Consider the following 13783-nt stretch of genomic DNA (forward strand, 5'->3'; position numbering starts at 1 on the left):
ATTTTTACATGGCTAAGAAAATAAACATAATAGTAACTAACAAATACCCATCTTTATTTCTTGTAATTACATTAAATTTTTTGCTGAATGCTTCAAATAACTAATAGACACATCACTAAAATGAGCATTTGCATCCTATGAAGAAGGAGCACAACTGGGTAGGTACATATAGACTCCTTTACAGAGAAAATGGATAGGAATGAAGGTGCTAATGTATTATTTTCATTCATTATAGTTGCTCAAAATTCTAAACCTTAGGGAAAGGTGTGAACATATAAGTATCAATGGAAACTGCCAGATTTTGGAATGTGAAATACTCAAACACTGATGACAACAATTTTATTCCATCAAGAAATCATACAATAAATTCAATAGAAAAAAATTCCACAAATGCATAATATCTGCCAAAAGAGCATCTACTAATAGTACTTTCAAGTACATTTAAGTTAATGCCTCTATACAATATAGGCAGGAACTTATTACTTCTAGAATAATCAGACCGCCAAAAGTATTACAAGCACAATGCCTGTCAGAAGTCTCGTGCTGGCATGCCGACTCCCGAGCACTGAGTGTGTTCGGTCAAACTGGCCCAATCAGCGGGGCTGAGAACAAATGCACCACACGCTGGAAACAGACAGGCAGTAACTGCTTGCCAACGGCCAGATATGCTCCTGAAACCAAAAGGTGTGCACCTTCAGGGAAAATATCTTCAAACAGCAGCTTTCAGGATTTTACTGAAAATAACTCAGACTAGAAGATGCAAAGGTTATGAGGCAGAACACTGAAGTCTGTTTCAAAGTCTGTGACTCTTGATTTTTACTGTGTGCTTCGTTCCTGGGCTAGATGACTGACTAACCTCTGTTAATCACCATTTCTACCTTTGCAATAAAGATGTCCCTATGTAAAGGTATATATAATAAAACATTCTTAAAATTTTAAATTCCTTAAGCATATTCAATTTTATGGCTGTCACTTTTGTGGAAAAGCCATAAACAATGGTGGGGCAATGGGTATATGGTTAAGTTGAAGTCTCTGCAGCTAATGACTTACTCCAAAAAGCAAACAGTGTTTTAAAATACCTCTATATAGGTAGACGGACAGAAAATGTCAAATGTATGCTTATGATTTTGGTACATTTGCAAAATAGCAAAATAGTCCCAGCAAGGCCTTCCATGCTCAATATTTCTGCAGATTTGACATAGATTAAAGTCAAAATTAGACAAACATGAAAAACTGAATGCTGCCATCCTTAAACACAGACCACATTAGAAATTGTATGGACAGACAGACTTCAAACATGGCTTTCTAAAATCAGTACTTCTCTTATCGAGAACATACATAAAAGCAGTAGGAACATGTTTTAATTTAATGAATAAAAATATTTCCCCCTTTACAGCTGTGTTTAAGTAAAGTAATAAGGCAGTAGCTCAATGTGTACATGCATAAATACAGACATGGTCACACACACCAAGCAAAATCGTCCTTCATATTTATCTTTCCTCTTTAATCTTCATATCATTACACCAAAAAGCTGCAGTCTGCCGCCTCAAATAGACTTTGATTCATCATCTTCCTGAAGGTATAAATCAGAGATCTTGCCTCATGCTGTAGTGGACGTCCTTGAAAACTCAGTTTTAAAAATCCCAGTCAGCTAGTGTTATCCACTGGACTATAAGTTGGTCTGAAAGGGGATTAATTCAGACCACCTTCAACACAGGGATATCTGTTGACTATCTCAAAATACACATATGGAAACCTGGCTACTGGGATTTTGCTGAAAGTCAAAATCCGCTGATCAGAAATGAAGGCGCTGAATTCTCTAGAGGTGTCCCTAGCAGACTGTCGACAGTCCTTGCTTATTATCAGCCTATTTTAGAAGCTCTCAGTTCTTTTATGTCCAGTGGTTGCAATTTGTGGCCAAGTATGTGTCCATGAGATACGATTTTTACAGCATGATCTACATTATAAGTGATAAACAAGACATTATAAACAAAGTAAAGCTAAAGAAAAGGTGATCAACAATATTAAATGCTGATGCAATTCAGAAGGAAAAATCATGAAGCAGATTTCATACCAGAGCTCTACCACGGGCACAGCTGTGAGAGCCCGTCTCCCCCTCTTCTGCAGAGAAGGAAAAAAATCTCTAGTGGTTAGAAGCAATGACATTTCACATGGTGAGTGATTCATTTGAGGGTTCTAAAATTCTCTTGATCTTTGCTTGTGAAGATTGAGGGTTGAAACCCAAGAGCAGGTGGAATCTATTAAGACTGCTGATTGCCATTTCTTATAGTGTTTGGTAAAATAGGCTATTTAAAAATTCAGCAAGATGGGCAGTGATTCTTTCTAAAACAAGTTTGAACAGCAAACTTTACCATTAACCTTTTCCCTGCTGCTAGAAGTCATCTGGTAGTAAGAGTCACCCCCCTCGGTTTCCCAGGACAAGCCCCCACGGGTTTCTTACCCAGGACTGTGATTGTGGTATAACTTTCCTGTGGGGGGTCCGTGTAGAGCTGGCAAAAGTATCTTCCTTCATCAGAAATTGAGACATTTGTCAATGACACTTTGAGTTCACTGCTAGAAAAATTCAGCAACTGAAACCTGCTGTCCTTCAAAGCTGTGAAACAAAACACAGAGTTTGTGACTGAGAAAGATGATGGAGTCTATTTTGCTTACCCAGGTGAGGAAAATGTCAGGTGACTAGAAAAGCAGCTACACAGTAGAAACACTAAGTCTTTCTGCTCCTGTTGGCTAAGTACCCTTTGTACTTCCTGAATTACCATTTTGAGCTTCTGTAATAACCACATATAGACAAATAACCCTATCCAAAGAAAACTCATATACAGGGGCTGTCACAAATAATGCCCCCTTTTTATTTCAAAATCTTTTAAATCTTACAAAATCATAAGGCATGTAACTCTGTGACATAACAGATTCACACTCAAGCACACCTTATGACATTTTAGGTAAAATGTTCAAATTAAAACTATAAATTATTACACCCATATTACTTACCCTACCAACCACACTCAAGCAGGCCTCCCTTCTGCTGGACCCCACATACAGGTACATTTTACACACACCCTCTGCCACAATTCCAAGTGCTGTCAATTTTCAGCCCTTATTCATAAGTGGTTTTGGATTTTTCTATTGGAGGTAGGTAAAATGAAAAGAGAAGGAAAAGGTGGTCCTGGAGTCCCCTTTGGGCATTAGAGGTTCAGGAAGTAGGACTTACAAGATTTTAAATTGTCTCTAAAAATCTGAGGACTTAGCCCTAGCTGGTGTAGCTCAGTGGATTGAACGCGGGCCTGCGAACCACACGATCGCGGTTCGATTCCCAGTCGGGGCACATGCCTGAGTTGCAGGCCAGTTCCCAGCAGGGGACTCACGAGAGGCAACCATACATTGATATTTCTCTCCTTCTCTCCTTCCCTTCCCCTCTAAAGATAAATAAAAAATATTTTTAAAAAATCTGAGGCCTTAAAAATAACAGTGGTTCCAAATTAAGAGACAAAATAAAAAATTCATTAGTAATTTCAAGTCAAAATGAAAATCATCAAAACCTGTCGAATGAATAAAAATTCATTCAATTTAACTTGTATGTATCTTTATACTTGATGTTACTCAATATGATTCGAGGTTGGAACTGCCAAAAGGATAGACCCAGGGCCCACAGCGGCCTCACACCTGTCCCACAGCTTCCTCGCCAGTTGGCCTCCCAGGACTAAGCTGATCGATTAGGCATGAAGTAGGGAGTCAGAGTCACCGCAAAGCAATGTATGTGGACTGATTTATTTTAATCAAATATTCACTTTCAAAGTCCTTATACTAATTTTGGCAAAGGCTAGATTAGCACATAATGAAAAACATTACTCTTAAGAATGAGAAACTGGCTTCTCTCCTTTTATCCTCCTTTATCCTCTTAAATCTTCTTTAGATTTATCCACTTTCCCAGGTCATGAACATAATGAGGTAAAAATGGGGACAGGAAGGCAAAAGGGACACGTTCTACACCTGTTTGGGCTGGACACCAACACTCTCAAACAAATTTTCGAAAGATCCGATTCTCGTTCCTAACAAGCCCTGACGCTCACATGAAGTATTACTGTGACACAAAATTAAGTGTCAATTATTCACTTTTGGGATGTTATATTCAGAATGATTTTGGTACACAGACACTTCCACATACCAGAGGTACTATGGTGACAGGAGATTTGGTTTTATCTTTACAGTTGTGAGTTGCCTTGAAAATTTCAATCTTCAAACCAAACAGATTACCTTTCAGAATGCTATATTTTCCTTGCCTTACCTTATTTGAGTTGTTTGTGTCAGCTAAGTATTTGAGACTCAATTGCAATTCACCTTGATTTAGTACAATCAATTCCTATTGCAAAGCAGACTGCCTTACTTTTAAAAGGGACCATTCAAGGTTTCTATTAAGTAGAAAGATTATGATTGCATGTCTCTTCTTTCCTCTGAAGAATTGACTAACCTTTAAGAATCTAACATTAAATTCAAAAAAGGAGCCCTGGCAATCTCTTTATCAAGAAAACACATAGGAAAAAAAGTTGCCATCTAATACCATAGAGATGGAAACTTACGCCTGAAGTCCCTGAAATAAATGGTCTGCCTGTTGGGATTCAGTAGTTGAATTACAGAGTCGTCACTCTTATTGACTTGGCAGCTGATGGTTGCAACTTCTCCCTCGATAACTGTCACGTCTTTCGTAAACAAATTCTGTCCATCACCTTTAAAAAAGGAGAAAACAGGTCAGAAAATAATTTCTATCAATTAAAATTCGGTTAATAGGACCAATTAAAATGAGAAACAGGAAGCATGTTAGATAATGGAAACCAGCAGCAACATTTGGTAAGTCTCACATCACTCTCTATAGTTCACAAAACGAGTCTATTAATCCAAGAGAGATCTAGGAACAAAGACAGCCAAGCCTGGTATCGACATGCTCTCAGCATTGTGATGCCAACGTCCCAGCCTCCAGTACCTTGTGCTAGCTGAGCAGTGTGTGGAGAGAGAGGCAAAGGTCAGGGTGCTGGCGTTTGGGAGGAGCTGCTGCAGCTGCTGCAAGTAAAGGAGGAGTGATATGTATCTTCAACCTCAGCTCACATGCTTGTGAGTTATGATAGTGGGTCACCTCACAGAAAACGCAAGGGCCTACTTAACGGCAGTAGGAAGGATGCACCGGGAAATAATCTTGTCTTGTTAGTGGATGTCAGCATTCCCAAAGTACAGTAGTCTCCTCTTATCCACAAGGGATACACCCCAAGACCTATGTGGATGCCTGAAACTGAGGATAATAGCAAACCCTATAAATACTATGTTTTTTCTATGCATATATATCTATAATGGAGTTGAATTAACAAATTGGTCACAGTATGAGGTTAACAACAATGCTAATGAAGTGGAGCAATGATGATAATATAACAATATAAAGTTGGCTCTTGAACATCATGGGTGGCGGGTCACCAACCACCCATGCAGTTGAAAATCCACGTACATGACTCCCCATAACTTAATCCTGTTGACCAGAGAAGCTTTACCAATCATATAAACTTCTAGTAACACATATTTTGTGTTTTCTATGTATTTAGATATATATAGGTGTATTACATACTGTATTTGTACAATAAAGCAAGCTATCAAAAAGAAAATGCTATTAAGAAAATCACATGGAAGAGAAAATACGTTTACAGTACTGTATATATTTATTGGAAAAACTCATGTACAAGTGGACCTATGTTCAAACCCGTGTTCAAGGATCAACTGTACTGTAATAAAAGTTATATGAATGTGGTCTCTCTCTCTCCCCCTCCCCCCATTCTCTCTCACAATTTTACATTTTTCAGTCCAAACCTAGTCCTGAATCTGTCTGACCATCCCCTACTCGTGATCAATGGCTTGGTGTCGCTTGTTGCAAGGGTTCCCTTGCTGTTTAGCTCAATGCTTTCTGGCACAACACATTGCAGTCAATCAAAATATGTTTTCCCTTCAAATCTTCCACCCATAAATTTAATGCCTTTTCCATCTTAACTAGGCACTCTACATGTACCATGGCCATAACTTCTGCAGTTGGAGGTGCAACAACAAAACTAGCATAAATTTCTTTTTTTTTTTCACATGGATAGAAGATTAGTTCTTACTGTAGATCTTAGCAACCTCAGCATAGAATTCGTTTTTTCTTTCCTTACTAAATCAAGAAGTTTCACCCTTTCACTTAAAGGAGGTGACTCTTCCAACTTCTCTCTGGCATATCTGAATTGCCAGCATCCCTACTCTCGGGCTTTGGGGCCATTACTTAGTAAAATACAGGTGACTTGGACACAAACGCTGTTGTTGATACTGCAACAGTCAATCTGACAACTGAGACAGCTACTAAGAGACTCACAGGAAGAGGGCATCCAGTGCAGAGCTGCTGGATAAAGGGATGATCCACACCCTGGGTGGGAGAGCTCGGGACAGCACAAGATTTCGTCATGCCTATCAGAACTGCTCACAATTTAAAACTTATGAATTGTTTATTTCTGGAATCTTCCATTTCATATATTCTGACTATGGTCAACTATGAATAACTGACACCGTGGAAAGTGAAAACATGGAAAAGGGGCACCTACTGTACAGGCAGTTTAGTTTTTATACCGTGTGAGAATGAAAACCTACTCAACTATAATTCTTTGGAACCTCAATAAAATCCTGGGAAGGCTTACAGTTCAGTTTCTTACTCTGCTCTCAGAAACTCACATCTTGATTTACCCAAAGTCTCTGGTAGTATTGAACCATTTAAAAAACCTCTTTCAAAACATGTCAAAAAGTCAAGGCTTTCAGATCCACTGCTATAAGGCTTCTCCCTAGATCTGCTTTAGTTCTTTGCTTCTAACCTTAGTGGTAGTGGTCAGGGCCTCTCATAAATGTCCTAAACGCTTCACAGCACAGGTGGGATAGAGAAGTGTTCAAGTCAAAAGCAAAAGATGAAGAACGATCGAGTGTCCAATTCTGCACCCGGCATAGCAGGAACTCCAGAAGAGTAAGACGTCATTTAGCCTTTTAAAAGCTGCAGTGTGGCTGAAAACTGATACCTAATCCCCACATCCAGAACCGAAAGTGTAGTGTCTGCAATAGCTGTAATGGTGAATCAGGAAGAGAAAGAGAGAGATTGCTTTTGAGTTGTAGGATCTCAGTCAAACCTTTTAAAGACCTTGGGCCAGTTTCTCATCTACAAAATGGGATGGTAATTAAAAGCTATCTCACAGAGCTGTTGAGAGGGTTAAGATAGATAAATATAAAGCATTTAGCACTGAATAAATGGTAGCTGCTATCCTCATCATCATCACCATCACCTGGACATATGTGCTGGGAGTAGGGCAGATGCAAGAATGAAGGCTCAGTGTCCCTGCTCTCAAGGAGCTCGCTTTGTAATTAAATGTCAATTCAGCATGACTCTTTCACTTCCTTAAAAAACTGTCACATTAAGAAACAAAGGTCAAAGATAAATATTATTCTTTAAAAAATGAGACAGCATAAATAGAGGTGCAATTAGAATAAATGAAGGATTTCCACCTGCTATCATATTTCTGCTGAAGGACCCTTGTTGGCAAGACACAGTGGGAAAGTGTGAGGAGGAGTGTCTAGGACGGCTTTCAGCCAAATTCACCTCAAAATAAACCAGCCTCTAGTAGAGGATTAGAAAAGAGGAAACTAGAGAGAAAAGGGAGAAATTATTAGAGCCGCAGATAAACAATAATTCTGGTGCTTCAGGAACAAACCAGAATGAAACCCAACCTTGAGATCTCTGATCCAGGGAATTAACCTGAGTGTGAGAACGTGGGCCCACAGGGTTTATACTGGGTGAAAGGATATATCTACCTGGGCTTGATCCACCAGTGCAAGCACTGTGGGCTGAGCAGTGTTACAGCACAGTAACAAAAAGAAAAAGAGATCACAGCAGAGGAAGGGATGCTTATTTTGCTTAGTAGATTGCTATGACAAACACAGAATTCAGAACCCAGATGAAGGGAGAAGTTTATTCCCAGAGTTGAGAAAAGAACAAGGAAAAGGTAGTTCCTGCCAATCAAGCAAGCTCTTCAAGGTGGTTTTGCAGGCCCAGGTGAAAGTATGTACAGAAGGGACAATACTCTTATTTCCTTGGGGTAATCCAACCTAAATGAAGGAAAAATTAAACTGCATGATTCAAATGCTGTAACTGTCTCAAGTAAAGGGTCTTGGCCTCAAGGAGATTAGAACACCAAACTGGGTCTACTGGGTTGTGAGGGAGACTACTTCCACCTGAAGGAAGTTTATTAGCAACACAATGAGAATCCTCCATTTATAAAAGAAACACAGGGTGACAGACTTTATAGTCCCTGCAACATAAACCAAGGCCTTGCAGATGCTGCTGTCTTGCAACTACTGTGACGACATAAAGCCAGTTGCAATTCAATTATGGTCTTAATAGAACAGCTCCTGTGGAAATAAGTACATACTTTTAGTCTTTATGTGGAATCCTAGTACATTCTGAGTAGCACGCTCTATTCACATTCAGGCCATAAAACATTTGCACAGGGGATGAGAGCAGGGAGGACTGACTACAATTTTGTCTCTTAAGCAATGAAGGAGCTTTTTGCTTGTTTCTTAAAAAGTCCAAAAGTTCTTAATTATTAGTTATAATTAAGTTATATAAGACTAGATCATGTCAATGTACTTTTATGGAATAAATTATTTGGGTAAAATTTTGGCCATCTGAAAATATTGGCCTTCGCTGTATTCTGGCACATAATGTGCTCTGCAAATCCACAGTGGTATCATCATTACTGTGTTATTTTTTTGAAATTTCTAAGGCTGACCTGAAATCCTGTGTCTCAGAAAATGACAATTCCTAGCTATGTTAACATGGTACAGTACTAATGCTAAAAATAATAAGTGATAATGAAGTATTTTGCTGAAAGATGTCTGCCTTGGCTGATAACAATGGTCCAAGGATGTCACTCTGTAAAAATCACCAACAAATTATACGGGTCAGCTGGACAGCAGTTACACTAAACAGAGCTCCATACGGTGAGGCGCCACAAGATGGCTGAAACGGAATAATAATGACCTATTTATTCGAGGCAAAGGCAGTGAATGACAGTGATGAAAATATATGTATGTCAGTACTCTAAACTGCCTGAAGCCTTTATGTAAAAATAATTTCTGCTCACATACTCAAATATTTCTTCCGAACAGAAGAGTGCACTGCGACTGGATAAACTTCCCCTTGAAACAGACACCATGGCAGTCAGGTGGTTACAAAACACATTCTGATGCGCAGCAGAAGGGTACAAACAGGCAACTTTGGTGCCTTTCTTAAATCATTCATTTTAAAAACCTTTCTGATCTTCTAAAACTTAATTAGCAGATACACTGTCAAGTTGGAAATAACACATGTTTTGAGCATGTACCAAGTAGGTACAATATACCATAGCCATTAAATAAAACTGATAACAGCAAGATAATTTATTTTAAGGGTGCAACAATATCTGACATGTGTAGACATTTATGACTGCTAATTGGTATATTCAGATGAGATTTAGGAGACAAAATCGAAATCAATTTTAATATATATGAGCCACTGTATTCCCTATAACTTCCCTGTTTGCCTCACAATTTCTAAAAATAAAACTTTGGCTTTGGAGAGGCCCATTCCCTCACAGGCATGTCCACTGCAAACTAGAATTTGCTGGGGCATTAATTACAAGAAAGAGACAGCATATTATCTAAAAAGGATAAGCTTTATGTTGATGATTAGAAAGGACCATTTCAAACTGAGTGGTTAGGACTTGAGTGAGTGTAGAGGGGGTGTAGTTGGCTCATAAATCCCCTATTAATTCAATCTTCAATTGGCTTAACTCATGGATTCTTTCCTGGAACACCATTTTGTTATAAACTCTATTTAAATGACATTACACGAAACACTAGCATTGATTGGAATCTATTTAATCAACAATATGGCCAGCTGCCTTAAGAGGTGATAGGGCAAGTCTTAAAGCAAGAAGCTAAAATGACAAACGGCACTCTCATACACGGGGAAGTGAGGAAGGGGACAAACGTTTATCCATTGTTCGATGCTTTGCACACTTTTCCCTCTCAAACTCCTGGAGTTTTCAGTATCCCTACTTGAAAGATGAAGAACCTGAGACATAGAGATTTTTTAAATCTTCACCCACGGATATATTTTTATTGTTTTAGAGAGAAAGGGAGAGAGAGACACAGGCAAACACATGAATGTGGGAAGGAAACATCAGTCAGTTGCCTCCTGTATGTGCCACAGCCAGGGACCGAACCTGCAACCTAGGCATGTGTCCTGTCCAGAATCAAACCCGCAACCTTTTGGTGTGCTGGACAACGCTCCAACCAACTGAAACACCTGGCCAGGGCAACACAGACATACCTTAATAAGTTGCCTAATGTAATTGAGCGAAGTGGCTGATCCTATGTTTGAACCCAGTACCATCAGCTTTTCCAGCCATTACAGTTTCTGCTTTTTAACCAGCTGACATCATGATTTGTTGCCAAGGTTCTAATGGGTCTGTCTTGGAAAATTTACTTGTTTTTAAAGAGGGCTATTTTCCAATGAGCAACTTCTGATTTTTTTACTTCCATAATTTATCCAGAACACAATTACATACTTCAAAATGAAAGAGAAACTGTACTGAATGTAAAATAGCTTGCTCACTACTGCTTCCTTCTTTGAGCACTCGGCACACTTTGCCCCTGGAGAACACCTTTATTCCCAGTGCATGGTGGGCATTTGCCAATACAGAGAGCTGGAACCCCGCTGGCTGGCTGTGAATAAATACAGCCCTTCATTTAGACCAGGGACACCTCTCTAGTCAAGTCTATGATGAAAGGGCAAGTCACAGTGAGATCAGAATTAGGTTTATACTGTGGCAAATATGTAAACTCTTAGTGACACTGAGGAGTGCCAATGACTCTTAACTGGGATGACAGTTTGCCCAGAGAAAGAGCAAATAAAGTCCCTGACCTACTCTTTCAGTAGAAAAATCATATTAGGGAAATCTTTTTTTTTCTTTTTCTCTGTTGTGTGGAAGTCTGAACCTAACATTTAATCAGCACAATCAAGTTGTCTAAATAGGAGAAGTCAAACTAAGAACACAGATTCATCCTCCTGATAATCAATGTTACCATTAATTTTTAAAAGCACAAGAGTTTTTGAAATTTTACACTGATTAAAGGCTCAGGGTTATTAATTCTTTCCCTCCAAGAGGTATCTAAGCTAAGACTTTACAAAGTCAAAAAACTTGCATGTTTTCAAAAGCCTTATTTTCCTTTTAAAAAAGATTTTACTTATTTTATTTTTAGACAGAAGGAAAGAGAGGGAGAGAAACATCAATGTGTGACTGCCTCTCACACACCCCCTTACTGGGGACCTGGCTGGGCAATCCAGGTATATGCCCTGATTGGGAATGGAACCAGTAACCCTTGGGTTTGCAGGCCGGCGCTCAATCCACTGAGCCACACCAAGCCAGACTGAAAACCTTATTTTCTATCATTATGTGAGCCGTCTGTGTCTTTAAGCTTCAAATAAGTTCTCACCCATTCTCATTTTTTTGGCTCCCATTTTTACAACCATTATTAGTTATGTCCCCAACTTGAAAGAACAACCCTACTCAAATCAAATCATCACCGATAGAGGCACTATAATTCCTGTTAACATTTGGAGAGCTAGAAGTGAATACATTTCAGGAAAAAAAATTAAGATTCTGTTGAAACCCAGAGGGAAAAATCTTTCTATGTTCCCTCAAGTCAACGTAAAGACAGTGTTCACTACAAATCATTAACAAAGCCATTAAGATTTGATTTCTATCTAAGTAATTGTCAGCATATTTTGTACATTTCTTTTAAAAGGCTCAATCCTATCTTTCAATTCATTAAACTGTTCCCTTCATTTACAGAGTTTTATATCAAATCAGAAACCTATTTGAATTAATAAGAATTACAGTAAAAGTAATTTGAAAATAAATTATTTGAAGTTCAAGCCACGAAAGCTTTTGATGAAGTCAGTCAGTCCCATTTAAATATTACAGTAGCGTTTATAGTCATCTAATGTGCAGACGAGACAGTGAGAACCAGTGTCCTAAAGGAAAGGCCCATCCACCATGGACAAGGGTTAAGGGGAGACCTCTCCAACACGAATGCAGCAGTGTACTTCAAAGAGAGGCAATACTTCAACCTTAGTGAGTGCTTGAACATTTATTTAAAACCAAAAGCATTCAATCTGTCTGCTGTTTACAAAGCTCCTCTTGACCTTTGTGATCTTCACCCATGTTTTGCTCTCCCAAATAGTGAAGTCGAAGATGTTGATTGTCGGCTCCAAGGAGTGTCTATTCAATGGTCAAAATAATGAAAGCAAATCATACAGCTCATAAGCCTAGAGTTAAAATAAACTAAGCCAACTCAACAAATAACCTAGCAGGCAATATGTGACACTGGCCAAAACAGTTTTGTCACCTTCTTTTTCATAAAACCCTTACTGAATCCAGGAAGGAGATATGCCTAAAATCAGTGCCAGGCAAGAGGCACAGCCCGGAGCAGAGGCCACATCTCCTATTAGGTCATCAAGGTAATCCGATTCTTGGCTATTCTCACGAACATTGATTGGCCTGTTTCTAAGTACAAAAGCAATGTTTGTTTATTTTAATAAAGAGCTTTGCTCTATTAAACATGGCATTTGTAACACCATGGCATGGAAATGGTCATGCCAATCTTCTAAGCGTCTTCTGTAATATAATTACTGTTGCGTCACTTGAGCTTAGGGAAGGGAAAAAGTATTGAATTTAATCTAATCTCTTTTTATAATCAGTCAAAGCTGGGGCAAATGTTTTAACAGCAAGGTAAAGAGTAATGCCTCAGTGCCGTTTCTTTCTTCCATTAAAATCGGTGAAGTCCCCTAAACACAAAACAAAAAATACCACCTGACACAACACTAAGTCACTCATGAATACGCTGTACACACACTCTTGTTTAGTTGACTAATGGAAAATTAACGTTCTCTATTTTAGCTCAAACACACACTATAGGTGTATTTGATTAGCACTGAATTCCAAAAGCTGATTACTATGCATGCTCTGATTATGTAATTACATAATAGGGTCTAACGGCTCCTCTGGAGTCATTATGATCTATATGGCAAATACGTTTCAGTTTTGTGATAGTTTAAATACATGTTGAGATGACAGCTCACAACAAGGCTCCACTTTTTAGTCTTATCAGCTAAATGGGCATTTTCTCAGTCCATCCTAACATCTTCCTGACACCAATTAAGGCCTATTGTGTCAAGCTGCATACACTTTTGAGAAAGCCCCTTTGTATTCTTGGCATTCAAAACAGGACATTAATTTTAAAAGCTGTATTAAGCAAAAGGCTTGGTTTAAAGAAGAAAAGCTGAAATTCCATCCTTCATCTACCCTTCAAAAGGTCTGCAGGGAATCACATCTAGTTCATTAATCACTGTTCAGACAACCACAAGGGGGTTAAAGATGGAATTTCACCTTTAACTCCAAAATGCACATGAAGGGAGAACAGCCAAGAATATTGATGCTTACAGTGACGGCTCGCCACTGTGCATTCAGCCCAGGGTCCAAATGAACATCAACCACACCAAGCTATAAAAAGGTCCAGTTCTACACATCTCATGTCTTGCAATATCTCTTACACTTTGCAGCTCCTTTTGAAAGAGATAGTTATAAAATAGCACAGCCAGATTTCACCTTTATAG

At 38.8% G+C, this 13783-nt stretch overlaps 1 protein-coding gene across 5 annotated transcripts in view; it reads right to left on the minus strand.

Annotated features, from left to right (window-relative positions):
* CADM1 (cell adhesion molecule 1) overlaps positions 1-13783 on the minus strand; it is a 387902-nt gene that overhangs the window by 61228 nt on the left and 312891 nt on the right. For all 5 annotated transcript variants that reach the window (XM_037065664.1, XM_037065661.1, XM_037065663.1 and 2 more), the window contains exons 2-3: positions 4599-4745; positions 2462-2614 (exon numbers count right to left, since the gene is read on the minus strand). In XM_037065664.1, the coding sequence (XP_036921559.1) occupies positions 2462-2614; positions 4599-4745 (300 nt within the window). The remainder of the gene's footprint in view (positions 1-2461; positions 2615-4598; positions 4746-13783) is intronic.

Source organism: Sturnira hondurensis, unplaced genomic scaffold (assembly GCF_014824575.4).
Source record: "Sturnira hondurensis isolate 20B ecotype Veracruz unplaced genomic scaffold, ASM1482457v3 Scaffold0015793, whole genome shotgun sequence".
Lineage (NCBI taxonomy): Eukaryota > Metazoa > Chordata > Mammalia > Chiroptera > Phyllostomidae > Sturnira > Sturnira hondurensis.